Raw genomic sequence first — 16,535 nt, 5'->3', positions numbered from 1 at the left:
ACATTTTCAAACAAATTAAAGAATTCTCACATAATTTATTGTAAAGGAGAAAGAAAGAGCAGGGAGAAAAGCGAGTGAGAGAGAAAACATATCTGGTGCTATAATCTTAATTAGTTAATTCTAATTATCCCTTTTTCATACCTAAAAAATTCTTGTCAATGAAAATATGACGACAAACCGAAGACTGATGCATAAACTGTACAGTGAGATGAGATACGACAAAGTTAAGTAGAAATCACTTACATGAGAATGCTTCACACAAATAAAATCACTCTCACGTAAACCTTATAGCGGCAGCACGTGAACTCACGTAAACCTTATAGCAGCAGCACGTGAACTATAGCACACAAGTTATCCTAGCACAGGTGTGCTGTCCGTGAACATTCTGGTGCGCACATTACAGGTGAAATAAAACCACTCACTCTACTGCAAGCTTCATCAAATCTGAATGCAACCAGAGATGTATTGTCAATTTAAATAAAGATTTCTATTGAGTCAACACTGGAGTTCTTTAATTTAAGCCAGGCTTGAGAATCGGTGAATTCCATATAGCAGAACTTGTCCTCTTGTTGAATCGAGCTTTTTTCTTGACAAACAGTTCATTGAGATCAGGTGGCTCAATCTCTGTGAACAGAATATTCAAATCCGGTGGATGATAGTGTTGTTGAATTAATGCAGCCTTTAGAGATGCCCCTGATAAAGAAGAAGCAAATTCACATTATTTATTTTTCTTCCTTGAATTCCTAATCGTAGAATTTCTGCAGGCTCCTCTACAGCTGAGCTAATAATCAAATAGTACAGCAGTGTATCATAGAATACTGCACTCAAAGTATCCGTTATTTTGGAGCAGAAGTATTTCATTGTTATTAATAGTAAGAGCGTAGAAAGTTAAGCATCTCTATAACAAATGTACAGGTAACTCTTCAATGCGAGAAGATACAGAACGTGTACTTGTTTTAGCGCATTTAGAATTTGGGGCAGTCGGAGCTGGGGTACATATGAAGCCATCATTTAATGCTTACTCTGTGTTTGATAATGATTGAATTGAGATTTTCGTAATTAAACGAACTCTTAAATTAGTGTTTTTGATTCACTGCAAAAGTCAAAATTTAAATCCCGCTTAAGTAACTACAGATACAACGGATTCATTATTAACAACACTGAATGCTTTGTAATGTTCCAATCAAAGAACTGTAATAACTACGACTGAAAACTATCTTTGAGAAATAAACAAAACTCTGATTCCCCAGAATTACAACAGTGTTATCAGGTCGAAGGTCAATATTAAGGTCACCGATTGTGGTGTCAATGGAAAGGTCTTGCCACAATCAATGCACATTCTAAATATGAAAGCACTACCTCTTGTGGTGTATAAGATACGACCAAAGTTAAACAAAGTTAAAGTTTTTTGCCATAGAATGAAATTTAAAACTGCATGATCCGATGTTCATGTATTATTTTTGTACATAAATTACTTTCAAGCAGATTAATTAGTATTTAAAGTTTTCAACTTTCCAGGGTTTGACACTAAGGCACGTCCGACCGACCGAGTCTACTAAATGAAAGGTCCGGTCAGGTAAAATGTCGATTTACTAGTCCGACTGGTCGTGTTGAGAAAATAAACAAGAAACTTTATTTTAAACCATAAGATATCTTATTTTTAACTTTAAAAAATAACTGTAAAAAGTTTGCGAGCAATTTTGAACCGCGTGATAACAAAATCTCTATTTTTAGTTCTAATATATAAGTCGCTGTCGGAAGTGATGTTTTACGACATTTACTCTTTGTTAATGGGTGTAAAGTTATATTTCGGATACATAGATATAAACTGAATTTATTTTCATTTGAAGGGGGAAAAAAACCCAGTTTAATTTAATTGAATATAAGAAAGTGTCTATCAAATGAATAAATTAAATCGTAAATAGCCATTTTCGTTGTTGACACATGTGGGGGAATGTCTCGACTTCTCGTCCTCAGGAAGGATGTTCCGAGAAGAAGAAAAAGGAGTAGGTTGGGAAGAAACAAAGCAGGACTTATGAAAAAGAAATTTTAAAAAAGCTGTTGAGGTCATTTTATTCTAACAAAAGACTAAAGAATTTCTGTGCCGGGTAGAATTTAAAGAAAAAGAAAATGACTTTGAAAATAAAAGCATCAAATTGAATGACGAGACTATAGATGTTTTTGAGACAATTAAGTACGTTTTAGGTTAAACTTAACGTTTGTCATCAGGGTTTCTTTTCTCTGGAAAGTTGGTCAGGGCTAGTGGATGTAAGGTTAGGACTAGTAAATATCATCTGAAGTAGCCCGACTGGTCTAGTGCTCAAGAAAGTAAATGTTGAACCCTGCTTCCCCTTAATTACATGCTTGAAAACATTTGCATGTAAAAGAAAACAGTGAAAAGATTATTTAGAAAGTAAATACAGTGTGATACACATAAATCATTCGGAACACCTCCGGCCCTTCACCAAAAACTGTTTTTCGGTGAGAGACCCAAGGTGTTCCGGATGAAACATAAATTAGACAGTGTTAGGCATCTACATGGATAAATAGCTCCACGGCCCACGCGCATCAGGGAAACACCAACATGATGTATTAACTTCTATGTCTAATTTTAAGGCTGAAAGAGCATAAAACAACAAAACACTAAGAGGTATTTGCTATTTCTTTCTATTAAACTTATGACAGAGTTACTGTAAATACACAGCTTTACAGAGATAAGACCACCGATCATGATGATCTGAAAGTTTGAACTGCACACTTGACTGCCACTTGAAATGGCTGAGTGACGGTTGTTAGTAAACACCGATTTGAAGTCAAGTAGTTCTGGTTCAAACAGGTGAAATAATGTATCCCATATCGTACAGCCTCATCAATACTTACGTGCGATGATTTAACAGCAGTTTAACAAGGTGGGAACAAAATTGTCAAAATGCGGACCATTCAACTTTAAGAGTAAATTTGATATTCATGCAAATTTAGTCTTAATGTCATTAGGGTCTCTGGGTAGCGCTCTCGCTTCTCACCGCTGCGACCTGAGTTCGGTCCCTGTGATCGGCGGTGGCTGTGTATGTCGCGGTCGCCCGCTCGGACACGTGGGTTTCCTCCCACATAAATGACCCCCTAACGCAAACATCCATGCATCATTAAAGGACCCATTGGAAATGAGCTTTCCAGCTTCCATGGGTAATCCTTGGTATTTATGTATGTATATACCGAATAAACATTTATTTATTCATTTAGACAGACAGGCCAAAATCAATCAGCTTTTCTCCAGGAGTCATACTTACTAAAATTCTAGAACAGGGTTAACAATTTAAACCCTTTTTTAAAACACCACCCAAATTCAGAGGTTCAAATATAATCTATTACCTAGGGCCCAAGTTAGGACTTTCTTTTTCGGAGCCTCATCTTCATCAGTGGAGTCGTCTGAATGCAGATCAGATATATCGTAACTTTCTAGGGAGACCTTTTTCGGAAAACAGGTCTTAGCTGGCGTCATTTCATACCTGCAACACACATTTCAAATTACACAGAATAATGAATACACTAAACTGCAACACACATATCAAATTACACAGAATCTTATTTATACTAAATTCAGGGCGTCAAGCTACTTTCGTCTAAAAGATATAGGATTATGGGAATTATTTTTGGTCGTTTATATGGCAAATATAGGGATTTTTCAGCAGATTTATAGGAATAAATGGGTTTTTTATGAAAGAATTTGTATAAAAATCTAGCAAGCATAGTATCTTTCAGGAGAAGATATCAAACATAAACAAAGACAAAATCCTTTCAGATGTGGACAGTTTTCCATCTAATAGACAGTTCTTATACAATCATCAGAGTTATCCTCTTCATAACAATCCCATTAAATATCAATTTGGCATCAGCTCCTGAATTTCTTGTTTTCATTTTTGAAAATAGGACTGTCATAGTATGTATGAAGGATATGTATATATATGTATATATGCTACATATATAGGGCTTTATAGGGATTGTAATGCCTTATAGGGAAAACATAGGAACTTGACACCCTGTAAATTGAAAAAAATAAACAAAATCATGGATTTCAAATGGTTTTGGTTTCAGTCAATATAATGTACATTCTATGAAGAACAAATCTACACTTTTTTTGTACTATTTAACATCCCCTTTCCCTTTGGGAGAGAGCATTTTTAGTTGAGAATTGTGTCGAATCCATTTGCAAAGCTTATATTACAATAGAATTTGTTCAAATTGAAACCTTATTTGAAAAGAACTATATAGGAAGAAAGAACGTGTAAAAAAAAACCAACTTACGAGTTTGGACTGGGCATTTTCTCCTGGCTGTTGATTGGTTGTTCGACGGTCAGCGTGGAATTGAGATTGGGCTTTGGTAATCCCGTGATGACAGTATGGGCAGCCATGTTGTGTTTATTTACTATAGACTGTATGGCTCTCTCGCGCTCCTTCAGTTCCTGCCTGCGTCTCTCTTCTTCCAGCATGCGCTTCTTCTCCTGCAAAAGGCAGTAAACAAAAGAATTCAAACTATGGATCATAACACCATTTAAGACCAAGGCAGGGTGTCATGCCACTTTTTGTCTAAAAAATATAGGATTATAAGAATTTATTTTGCAGTTTATAGGACAAATATAAGGATTTTTACAGCAGATTTAACCACAAGATTGTTATATTGATCTGACAGAAGGACTGACATTGATCAGCATGACAGTTTCAAAATGTTAGAAGTGCAGTCTTCGAAATTAAGCGGTAGCCCGATGACCGTGGCTAGTAAAATTGTTATTATTAACGCGCATGCCCGTTGGGCCAGTACATATTTCCGGCGGATATTATGATTCCGAAATTAGCTCGAAATTAGAGTGTGATTTCTGGTTGAAAATCGGTGAAAAAACCCAGTTCTTACAGAAAAAGAGAAAGTTGGCGCTAAAACGTATGAGGAATCAAAGTGGCAAAGAAAATGATCAGCATGTTTGGCAGAAGAACTGCCCCTGGCTTGAATACAATGATGGTCTCGTATTTTGCATCTGGTGCAGAAAGGAAACCATTGGAAATTGTGAGTTCGTGTTCGTCTCAGATAATTCAGAATTGATTCTGTAAGTGAACACGAATATTGAAAATGGCGCAAGCATTTTAACCCAAAGTGAAAAACCACAAGTGGCTGGATCAGACGTTCAGACTGTATGAGAATTAGTTGACATCCCTAGTTTTTTTTTTAACTTATTTAGGATGAGAGTGATGATGAAGAACTAGAAGAACTAAAACATTGGAGGATTCCGGAGAATCTGACTGAAATGACAGAATTAGAAGTTGAAAGAGGGCTTGGACTCTTGTCTTAAACTTGTATTGCAATACCTAATAAAAAGTTCAAACTTGAAATTTCGAATCATGTTGAATCATTCTTGTATTGCATTTGGGGTAGTAAAATTTTATTTGGGCTACCAAATTTTGCACTCTTACTTGCCTGATGGGCTTGTGGTAAAAATCATTAAGCGCAAAGACTGGAAGTGGATAAATTGAACATTTAAAATAAAATAGAAAGGTTTGAAATTGCTTATTTGATATTAATGAATTGGAGAAAAATATGATTTAAATGACATGGTATAATTTAGTTCATATTTACAGTCCATTGATTTTAAAAGCAAGCCATACTTAAAGTGACAATCACCAAATGGATTGCCGATTCAGTAAATGTTATTCATAATAAAAATATGGTAAAATGTAAATTTAAGAAGTTTCAAGATAATTATTTCAGTTTCTTAAAAAGCCATTCTCTTACTATTGTTTTGTCAAAAATAACAAAAAGACATATTTGAATGTATCATAGGCATGATTGTATCAATAAGCATGGCTTAAATTTTGCTGCCCTGGCTACAACTGATAAATGGTATCAACTATAAGGTACTTTGCTAGAAACAGATTATCTGATCTTAATGCAAATATAATGTGAAGAGGTTTGAAATAACTTCTTTATAAATGATTAAGACATTCATATATATTCTTTTTTGAAAATAGGACTGTCATTTCTATGGATATATAGGACTTTATATGGATTTTAATGAATTATAGGGAAAATATAGGAACCTTAAAGTTCATAGGTAATATAGAAATACATAGGGACTTGACTCCTGCCAAGGTGTGTCAAATCCTTTTTTTCCCTACATTTCACTGAGACAACTTTTTTATCATTATTTTATAAGAAACACTTGCAATAATCAAAAACTGGCTTTCTTTAGAGTACATGTTTTGCATTATCAGTGATGCAATTGAGATGCCAGATTTCTTTATAATGATGCATGCATTTTACAGAAAGGAACAAAATAATAAACAAAATGTACTGATGACAATTTGTGGTTTCTCCTCTTTCATACTGATTTGTATTTTGCAGAAAATTATTTTTGGAAGTTTGTTTGGGTGTGCCTGTGGGTTTTTCCATGGCTCGAGATTTTTCAAACGTGGCTGGATGGAGAAAAAGCATGCAATAGACTATGCCTTTTTAACAAAGATTCACTTTTTCACTTTCTTCAAATGCAGAAATCAAATAATGAAATCCACTGAATCAGTGTTCGAAATCAACCATAGACTGAAAGACCAACTCTATGTCAAATGACACCAGTCTATGCCATTGTAATTGAAATTTTCTAGATTTAAGGCAATAAAGTTATCCCAAAGGACCCAGCATGGTCAGGAAAGGAAGATATTGTTATGGAAATGGAAAGAAAGTTGCTCTCTAACTACATTAGAAGTCAATGAAAATGTTATAAATTTGTGTTATTTGTTTTAATGTTGTGGTCTATGACAATTCCATAAGGTCTATGTCATCTTGTTTTGGCATACACCTATGGTCTATACCAAGTTTCAAACCAATTTCGAACACTGCTGACTCTCCTAGAAACCCTTGTCATACCAATTCCTGGATTTTCTCCATCTTCTGTTTCAGCTCCAGGTCCTTCGGTTTTCGTTTCGCCATATCAAGCCTTTCTTTATCTCTCCTCTCCTTTGCCAGCTGCCTCTCTCTGTAGTAAAAAAAAAAGGAAATTATCAACATTCTCTGAAGTTTCTTTGATAACATTTCAGTATTTATCAGGCATATAATTACATGTGCACCCAGACCAGTGAACGCAAGTCAGAGTCAGGTAAAGGCAGCAAGTCACAGTCAGATCTAGGTCCACAAGTCACAGACAGATCAAGGTCCAAAAGTCATTGTCAGATCAAGGACTACAAAAAGTAACAGTCAGATTAAGGTCCAAAAGTCACTTAGATCAAGGTCCACAAGTTACAGTCAGATCAAGGTCCACAAGTCATAGTCAGATCAAGGTCCACAAGTCACAGTCGGATCAAGGTCCACAAGTCATAATTAGATCAAGGTCCACAAGTCACAGTCAGATCAAGGTCCACAACAAGTCACAGTCAGATCAAGGTCCACAAGTCACAGTCAGATCAAGGTCCACAAGTCACAGTCAGATCAAGGTCCACAAGTCACAGTCAGATCAAGGTCTACAAGTCACATTCAGATCAAGGTCAACAAGTCATAGTCAGATCAAGGTCCACAAGTCACAGTCAGATCAAGGTCCACAAGTCACAGTCAGATCAAGGTCCACAAGTCACAGTCATATCAGGATCCACTAGTCACAGTCAGATCAAGTTCCACAAGTCACATTCAGATAAAGTTCCACAAGTCAAAGTCAGATCAAGGACCACAATAAGCTACAGTCAGATCAAGGACAACAAGTCAAACGCATGCCCTGTGGACCAATACATATTCTGGTGGATAGTGATTCCACTATTAGAGTGTGATTCCTGGTAGGAAATCAGTGAAACAACCAGTTCTTACAGAGGAAAAGAAAGTTGGCGCTAAAAAGTATGAGGAAACAAAGCTACAAAGAAAATGATAAGCGTGTTTGACAGAAGAACTGCCCCTGGCTTATATACAATACTGATCTCATATTTTGAAATCTGGTGCAGAAAGGAAAACATTGCAAATTGTGAGTTTGTGTCCAGCACGGATAATTTCACGAAAATAGAAAATTGCGTAAGCATTATATCCTATTTTTTAAAAAAAAACACAAACGGCCGCATCAGACATTGAGAATGTATGAGCATTTGTTCCTAGTTTTTACTTGCTTTAGGATGAGAGTAATGATGAAGAACTAGAAGAATTAAAACTTTGGAGGATTCCGAGGAATCTGACTGAACTGACAGAATTAAAGGTTGAAAAGGGTATTCAACTCGCATCTTAAATGCTTATTGTAATATTTAATAAAAATGTTCAAACTTGAAATTTTCAATCATGTTGAATCATTCTTGCATAGCATTTGGGCTAGTACATTTTTGTTTGGGCTACCAAATTTTGCACTTTTACTTGCCCAATGGGCTTGTGGTAAAAAAATCACCAAAGACCCAATTTTAAGTTAACGTCCCCAATTTTTACCTGTATGATAATCAATGGTAAGCCGACTGTCAATCAAACATTTAACAATATACCTCAAGGGTAGTGACATCTGCAGAGTGGTTCTTCAGAAGATTTTTAAATGACCCCATCGTATTTTTACATTTGTGTGATTATATCCCCTTTGAAGGGAGCATGGCTCTTTATTTGAACAAACTTGAAATCCCTTCCCCCAAATATGCTTTTTGCCAAGTTTGGTTGAAATTGGTTCTGCAAAAGAAGTCGAAAATTTGAAAAGTTTACAGACAAACAACAGACAACAGACGATCAGAAAAGCTCATTTGAGCTTTCAGCTCAGGTGACCTAAAAATGTAAACATGTGACGTAGATGTGAACAATGTGTGTATTAATATTGAAAAATATAGTACATTTTTTAATGGCTGAGAATTCTGACAAAAATATAAGTAGACTGTAAATATTAAAAATAAATTTTCTTTTGAAAATACATAAGGATGTGAACTGCAACACTTCATTCGGGCATACTGTTCATGAAGCACCAATATGTTTCATGAAGTATGTTGGGGTAAAGCGATGCAGTTCATGTCCTCATGATGTGTTTTTCAAAAATGAAATTTAATTCTTTAATCTCTCCTTCCCATGAATAACCAGGTTACCTCCAAAGTATCCCTCTGGGTCTTTATATTTCAGAACTTCTATGGCAGGGGCTTCCCCATTGAGATCATCTTGTCCAGCGTAGCTCTACCGTTCTTCACTGAATATGAAACTCATACACCACTGCTGCCAGGACTTCCAGGATAAATATCTCTCTTTCAAACCAGCAGCATTGTTGAATAAACTAAAGAACAGATAAACATAGTTCAATTAATAGCTTGCTACTGACTATCAATAAAACTACTGTAGAGAGGGAAACATTCGCCCCTTTTTTATTTTTGCCCCCTTTGACCTTGTTGTCAGTGAGTGAAAATAAGACTGGACGAAACTATTTTCTCTATTATCTCTCCTTTACACAACTGTGTCTGGGTGAATCTAAAACTGGGCGAAACCATCTATAAGTGTAGAGAAGTAACCCTGTATACAGTTTGCAATCTTTCACTTGGAAAATACCTGTGAAATAGGCGTATTTATAAATGGTTTCTAATCTAAACATTTCCATAAGAAACCTTAAGGAATGCTGTAATGTTAAACTCTATGTACATAAACTGTTGTGGTTTTTAATTATCATGTAAAAATATATGATACAGTTGTATCCTGTCCTGATAATCTATTTGGAACATACTGTGTCCATTCTTACTGATAATTTGTCTGTGGTGGAGATACTTATTAGAAATCTGTCTTTGTTGGAGATATTTTTTAATTATGTGTCTGTACTGGAGATTTTTATTAGTAAATTGTCTGTGTTGGAGATATTTATATACTTATTGATAATTTCTCCGTGTTGGATACTTATTAAAAAAGTGTCTGTCTTGGAGATATATGGTACAAGGGGTAGGGGTTTTGGTACCACGTTGAACCAAAACTGGTCATACTCATTAAAGGACACATCTCATGTTTTCAAAGTATACAACATTACATGCATTTCGTCTTCTTTATGCTTATAGTAATTAATTCTAATAGATTGTTCGCCGAAATTTTGCGATAATTAACCACTATACAGACTTAAATCTAAGCCCCGATTTCAAAAAGTCTAGTTAATTAGTTAGGTAGTCACGTGGTACAGTGACGTCACATGCGCCCTTCGGATTGTGAAAGTACTGCGACATATTATTAAAAACTCAACTTTTAGGGGCCTAATTTATTTACCATGGGCAGCATTTAAATCGATGTTGACAAATTGTCCAAGTTTTATATGTATTCGACACCAGTACACCCATATAACGATGTAAATGCTCAAATATAGCGAGTAAAGCGTGTATGAAATCGGCAATATTGTGAGTAAATAATGTTTATATGGATCGCTGTCTACAAACTATTTGGTGATGTTATTCCTTTATACATCTGTAACTGGCGCTGTTTTTCTAAAATAAACAGTGCAATCATTATTTACTTTTGGATTAGACAAATTATGATACGTTAAATTGTTGACAACTAAGCCCTATGTCAAGCTATTGTCACGAGTGCATTTCGGAAAGAAAGAAAAAGACAGCACACACACAAATCAATAAAAATAATCAAATTTAAAGTGGTAATCACATTATTTTATTTTGATAAAGCAATCTTATTACTATTTTTGAATTGTGATCTGCACGTCTTTAGGAAGTACGAAGTGGGAGCACGGCGTTATAGCTTATTGACGCACTTAAGATGCTATATATACGAGTTCAATAAGGAAATTATTTTATAATTCAATATTTCAGCAATATACATTGCTTTTTCAAAATTTTGATATTTTGCTGCAATGCATTACAAACACACACATATATAGTATGTATTATCTCAATAAACCAGATTATTGACCTGAAATAAATTTTCACAATGGACAATTCTATGTACTATGGAAATTTTTTATCATTTTGGCAGTGTTCAAGCTTGAGAAATATGTTTCAAAGATGATGATTGTGTTAGAAGTTTTAGTATATAGGGTTTTGTAGGCTGTGCACCATTCCCAGACAGCATGAACAACCAACCCACTATGACTCTGACATTCCTCAGCAGTGATGAAACACTATTCCCACTATACACCCATTTTAACACATACACTCATGTCTGTGACAGGAAGGTACAATATGCTATGGACAACACCAGCATTCGAACCTGAGCCCCGTGAAGCTCTAGTCAGGCACTCATCCTATGGAGCTATCTGGCAAACCGAAGATCAGACCCCACTGACCGCCACATTCCTCCCTCCTTAAATGTCTTCACACTTGAAGACCCAAAGCCAGGATCTTAATCCTTTGGAAGGCATTTTCACTAGGGGTGAAACGATGCATCGCGATGCGGCCAAATCGCGATATAGTGGTCTCGATTTGATGTTCGATTTATTCTGGGTCTGTTTCAGTTCGATACGGTTCTAGAATCATTGCACACATTGTTTTTGATAACATGGTTTCTGATTGGTCAATGGAATAGAAAATTGTCTAATCAACGTATGAGAAAACTTTGCTGTGTCAAAATGGACGCAGTCGGGTTGAAAATTTTGCCCCAAACATATAGATCTTGGGTATGGCGACATTTCAGCTTTAGGACGAATGATAAGAGTGTTGCTTTATGTTAAACTCTTTTATATTATGTTGAATTTATTTGCAGAGAGCAATAAATACAATGAAACATAAAAATCTTAGCATTATAAAGAATGTGTTACTTGCTATGGTATGATTGGTATCGAATCGAAAATCATCGAATCGGGAGTGAAGTATCGAAAAGGCCACTATTAAAAAATTGTTTGTTGGGCGTTTGCCTACCCTACCCCTTTGATGATGGGTAGGTAGGTAAGCTTCTTTTCTTTTTTTTTTTGGTCTGGATTAATTTTTTTTCGTGCATTAAATATTGTTCTCCCACATACGTCAATCCTGCTTGAATGTTTTGTACATCGTCTACAGATATCTGTATATTTTGTTTGCTATATTATATCTCTTCATTAGCTAAGTTCTTTGTCATTAATTAAATATGCTTTTAAATGTACATATGTGCCAGCCTTATATTCAGCTCTATCATATTTATATATCTGCTTTTGTATATAACATCACTTTTCATCAGTACACCACTTTGCACCACTTTATAAATAAGAATTAGTTTTGCTTTGCACTTTTGTATTGTTCTGTGTATGCAGGGTTACTGGAATCTCCGCTATACCCCAGAAAAACCGCTATACACAGAAAAAAGTACACTATACCCAATACTGCGATCACATACCTAGGGAATCCTCTTAGATGGGTTGAGAAATGGTTATCTGGAAAAAATGGTACACTGAATTGGTACCGTTACCGTTATACAGCCAATTCATAGAAAAATCCAATACATCCGACGCCATTTGCCGGCGCCATTGCTTGTGACGTTTTATAAGGTATACCACGCCCGATTAAATTAAAGAGATACAAATACACACTAATATAAATAAGGAAGTTAGCCATAAGGAAAACATGAATTTGAAGTTTATTTAAACATTCATTATTTCCATATGTTCCCAGCTCTAGCCACGTGGAGGCCTCCTTTCTGTAGAGCCATAATTTCTTCTTCTTTTTTCGAAATGAAAAATTTAAAGCCAAAGGACCAAAATCATGAAGAACACAACATACAAAAATTTAAAACACATAAAACATCTTTAAATTTACGTTTATAAACAAGAAATCCATTTATAATTTATTTTTTGCTTATGTTAAATAAACTATTTTGAAACCAAAGGAAACCAAACTACAAAAAATATAAGAGACAAAAAATTGAAAGATCTTTAGCTTTACATTTACAAACAAGAATTTCATTGGCAAGTTGTTTTCTGCTTATGTTAGATAAAAATACTAAAACCAAAGGACCAAAACTATAAATACGAGAGACAAAAATTAAAAATACACGAAACATCTTTAGTTTTACATTTACAAATAAGAATTTCATTGGTATTTTATTATTAAAACTGTTAAGTACCCCGTCTATTAAGAAGATTTTTATTGGAAGTTTATTTAGAAGACTTATTAGTGATAACATGCTTCCAGCTAAATATAATTCAGTAGTTAGTGATGTTAACAACGTTCTTCAATGTATTTATTCCATGTCAAAAATTGTTACTTTCTGGAAATGCAGGGGTTTGATAAAACCAACAAAACATATATGGCAGGACAATGGAATTTCTTTGAATAGCGAGGCTTTAAAAATTTACGCAATGCAAATTCGTTTGGTAGTAAAATCGAAAACATAACTCATTTTTAAAGTATCTTCCTTCAACATGTCAGTCAGTATATTAAAAGATCTACATTGGAAATGGTTTGGAGACAGGTGGTGGTTTTAAATGGATTATTCATTTTTTTAAATTATAATGTACTAAATTTTTAGAACTTAGAGTAGGGTTACTTTCAGGCTTATTCCTCCCCCGCCAGACGGGTGTGCCCAGTGAATACAGCTTGATATTATGTAGGTTAGAACTTAGAGAAGGGTTACTTTCAGGCTTATTCCTCCCCCGCCAGACGGCTGTGTCCAGTGAATACAGCTTGATCTTGTGTAGGTTAGGAAGAAATTCAATTGTTTCATTAAATGTTTGTAATTCTATGATAATGTTATTGTACAAATATAGTATTTACATTTTTTTTATCTAGTGCATTTTTATGGCTTTCGTCCTTTGGCTTTAATACTTTCTTTTTTACAAACATAGATAAAACAGAAAAATTGTATTATGTTAATGAAATACCATAGATTTTTTTGTGTAATTTACACTGTTGTCCAATACATTCTTTATGATTTTGGTTATTGCGCTTCACTAATTTTATTTCACACAATAGAAAAACAAATTATCAACAACTGAGATTGGTTAATGTTAGTATCACAAAATTTATTTATTTTTGATATAAATTTTTTGTATGTTCTACTCTTCATGGTTTTGGTCCTTTGGCTATATTTTTTTCATTTCAAAATCAGAAATTATGGCTTTATAGAAAGGAGGCCGCCACGCGGCTAGAGCTGGAAACATATTGAAACTATGAATGATTCAAAAATTCAAATTTTTCTTATGGCTAACGTCCTGATTTGTATAAATATGATGGTGGTTACAAAGTGGTAAATTGCTTGCTTATTAAAAAACCATTTTATTATAGACCAATGCATTGAAATCACTGACTGATTTATGTATCATTATTTTCTTCTTTTTTTTCCCCTCATTAATATACATTTGACTATATTCCATATAGCACAAAGAAATTTATATTTCTCATCAAATCATACATATTTTATGTATACAAATAGCAAAATACCAAATGCCTGAGGTGTCATTGGAGGTTTATATAGGGTTTCAATAAACAGGGTCTTCTGTCAGTAGTTGTGTATACACAAAGGGGTGTTAAACAGGCTACAGTAACAGGATATGGGAGTCATGTGTTGGTAGCTGTGTATACACAATGGGGTGTCTTCAAAGAGTCAAGTTGTATCATTTACTTTCGATAATTAATGGCCTTTATTGGGATCAAAAATATGATAAATGAAATCAATCACTTCTCAGCATTAAATTTAAAACACGAGTCAACTTCTATGTATTTCTCTATCTAATTCATTGAAAACAACTGAGATATCACAAAGCTGGCTTGTTTCTTGTCTGATGTCTGAACAACAGCTTTAGTGAGCATTTTTGTGACTTTTAGTCCAGTGAGGTTTTGTCCTGTGACTTTTTATCCTATCTCATCAAAAGTCATCATTGTGACTTTTTATCCTATCTCATCAAAAGTCATCATTGTGACTTTTTGTCCTACGGATTTTGTGACTTTCTGTCCTGTGTCTTTTTGTCCTGTGACTTTCTGTCCGTAATCTAAATAACATTATACAGATTTTTAGCGGAATTTCATACGTTGGTGCATATATTTTTTCTTTGAGCAGTCACTTACAATTCGCATCTTACAGTTCAACCATCTCATGCTTAAAGAAAAAAGGTTTTAATGACTGATCCATACACAAATAAAGGGATCAGCATTATGATCTTCATGAGATGGCATGAAATTCTCATCGTTGGATAAAGCAGAATTATATATATATACACACAATACAGAGTGTCTAGCTAAAACCCAGAATTCTTTTTATGCTGATAGATAGATAGATAGATAGATAGATAGATAGATAGATAGATAGATAGATAGATAGATAGATAAATTCTCAGTTAATGTACACAAATCTTTTTTTCTGAAAAAACAATTAAAGAATTCCCAAACCGTCCTTCTATACTTATTCATATTGCTAAATGTTTGCAGAAAAGACAAGATAATATAATTATATGCATGTAATTATAAGCGTGTCATTTTTTACACAATGTCAAACATAATCACCCTCAATACCAAGTAAATTAACACAATGTACGTTTCCTGAGATCATGCATTCATTTTTGAAAGAGGATATTGCGTTAGTGTCTCTATCAATACGTATAATGTCTGATACGAAATTATGCTGCCAGAATATTGAACACATAAATGGAAACCGTGTTAAGATATTGTTGTCAAACATTATAAACTCAGATATAAAGGAAATCATACACATTGTAGAAACCTCAAGTATCTGCACTCATATGGTTCCAAAACAGATAACGCACACGTAACGTACATTTCACGTTTGCATAACTCATTTTCCATACTTAATTTTGGTATGTGTCGACTTTCGTCATTATTTCCGCTCTGTTGAGTGACATTTTCTGCAAATATGAATAGAGATGAAATTGTCTATATGGGGCTATTATAATCATCAAATACTAGTATTGCCTTAACAATAAATATCCGTTGACCAGGAGGTATCATCGTTTTTCAAAGGAAAGGGGGTCGGAATCACAAATTTAAAGTTTATTGGCTTCTCAAACCATCTTGACAAGCAGAAAAAATGGTGGATAATTTTTATATAAATTCTCTATCGTCTTTATTCGCAACTGTCAAGCACAGGCACTCGACGTTTTAAATATCTATAATAAAAATAATGTCTTCCTGTTAACATAATATTGTCAATATATTATGTATACAGGAAGACAATTTTTTAATATAGATATTTAAAACGTCGAGTACCTGTGCTCTCAAGCTATAAATCGTATTTGTAAAGGATTTGATAGGACCACATTGAAACATCATATCTAATAGGAAAACCATCATTTACAACTAATATTTCATACAACATTTTTACGTTCCTTCAATTTAGCATTGCTAACAGACGTACGTGTATGTTACAAACAAATTTTTTATAATCTAAATCTTGATTATAATCAATGCAAACAATACATATTAATGTTTGGAATATTTGACACTATCATTCTCTGACAGTGGAAATAATGTATCATGATTGATGGAATGTAAACGTCGATCTTCAATACAATTGAGTAGTTTATGATACTATAAGAAATGTACGCACCATCCCCCCATAATGTCGTAATTATATGTAGTCAGAACCATCATCTCCAGTTTCAGAAATGGGAAGAATATCGTCTAAAAATTGGCATATCCATGTTAAATTTGTTTCCATCACC

The 16,535-nt window shown here is 34.3% G+C and overlaps 1 protein-coding gene across 1 annotated transcript in view; it reads right to left on the bottom strand.

Annotated features, from left to right (window-relative positions):
• Positions 1-273: 273 nt before the first annotated feature.
• Positions 274-16,535, bottom strand: part of LOC130052536 (inner centromere protein-like) — a 58,542-nt gene continuing 42,280 nt past the window's right edge. The window contains exons 3-6 of the mRNA XM_056157707.1: positions 6,908-7,016; positions 4,303-4,499; positions 3,370-3,506; positions 274-693 (exon numbers count right to left, since the gene is read on the bottom strand). Of these exons, the coding sequence (XP_056013682.1) occupies positions 512-693; positions 3,370-3,506; positions 4,303-4,499; positions 6,908-7,016 (625 nt within the window). The 3' untranslated portion in view covers positions 274-511. The remainder of the gene's footprint in view (positions 694-3,369; positions 3,507-4,302; positions 4,500-6,907; positions 7,017-16,535) is intronic.

The sequence above is a fragment of the Ostrea edulis genome, chromosome 3 (genome assembly GCF_947568905.1).
Source record: "Ostrea edulis chromosome 3, xbOstEdul1.1, whole genome shotgun sequence".
Lineage (NCBI taxonomy): Eukaryota > Metazoa > Mollusca > Bivalvia > Ostreida > Ostreidae > Ostrea > Ostrea edulis.
The sequence above is the reverse complement of the archived record's forward strand: the minus strand, read 5'-3'. Positions and strand labels throughout refer to the sequence as shown.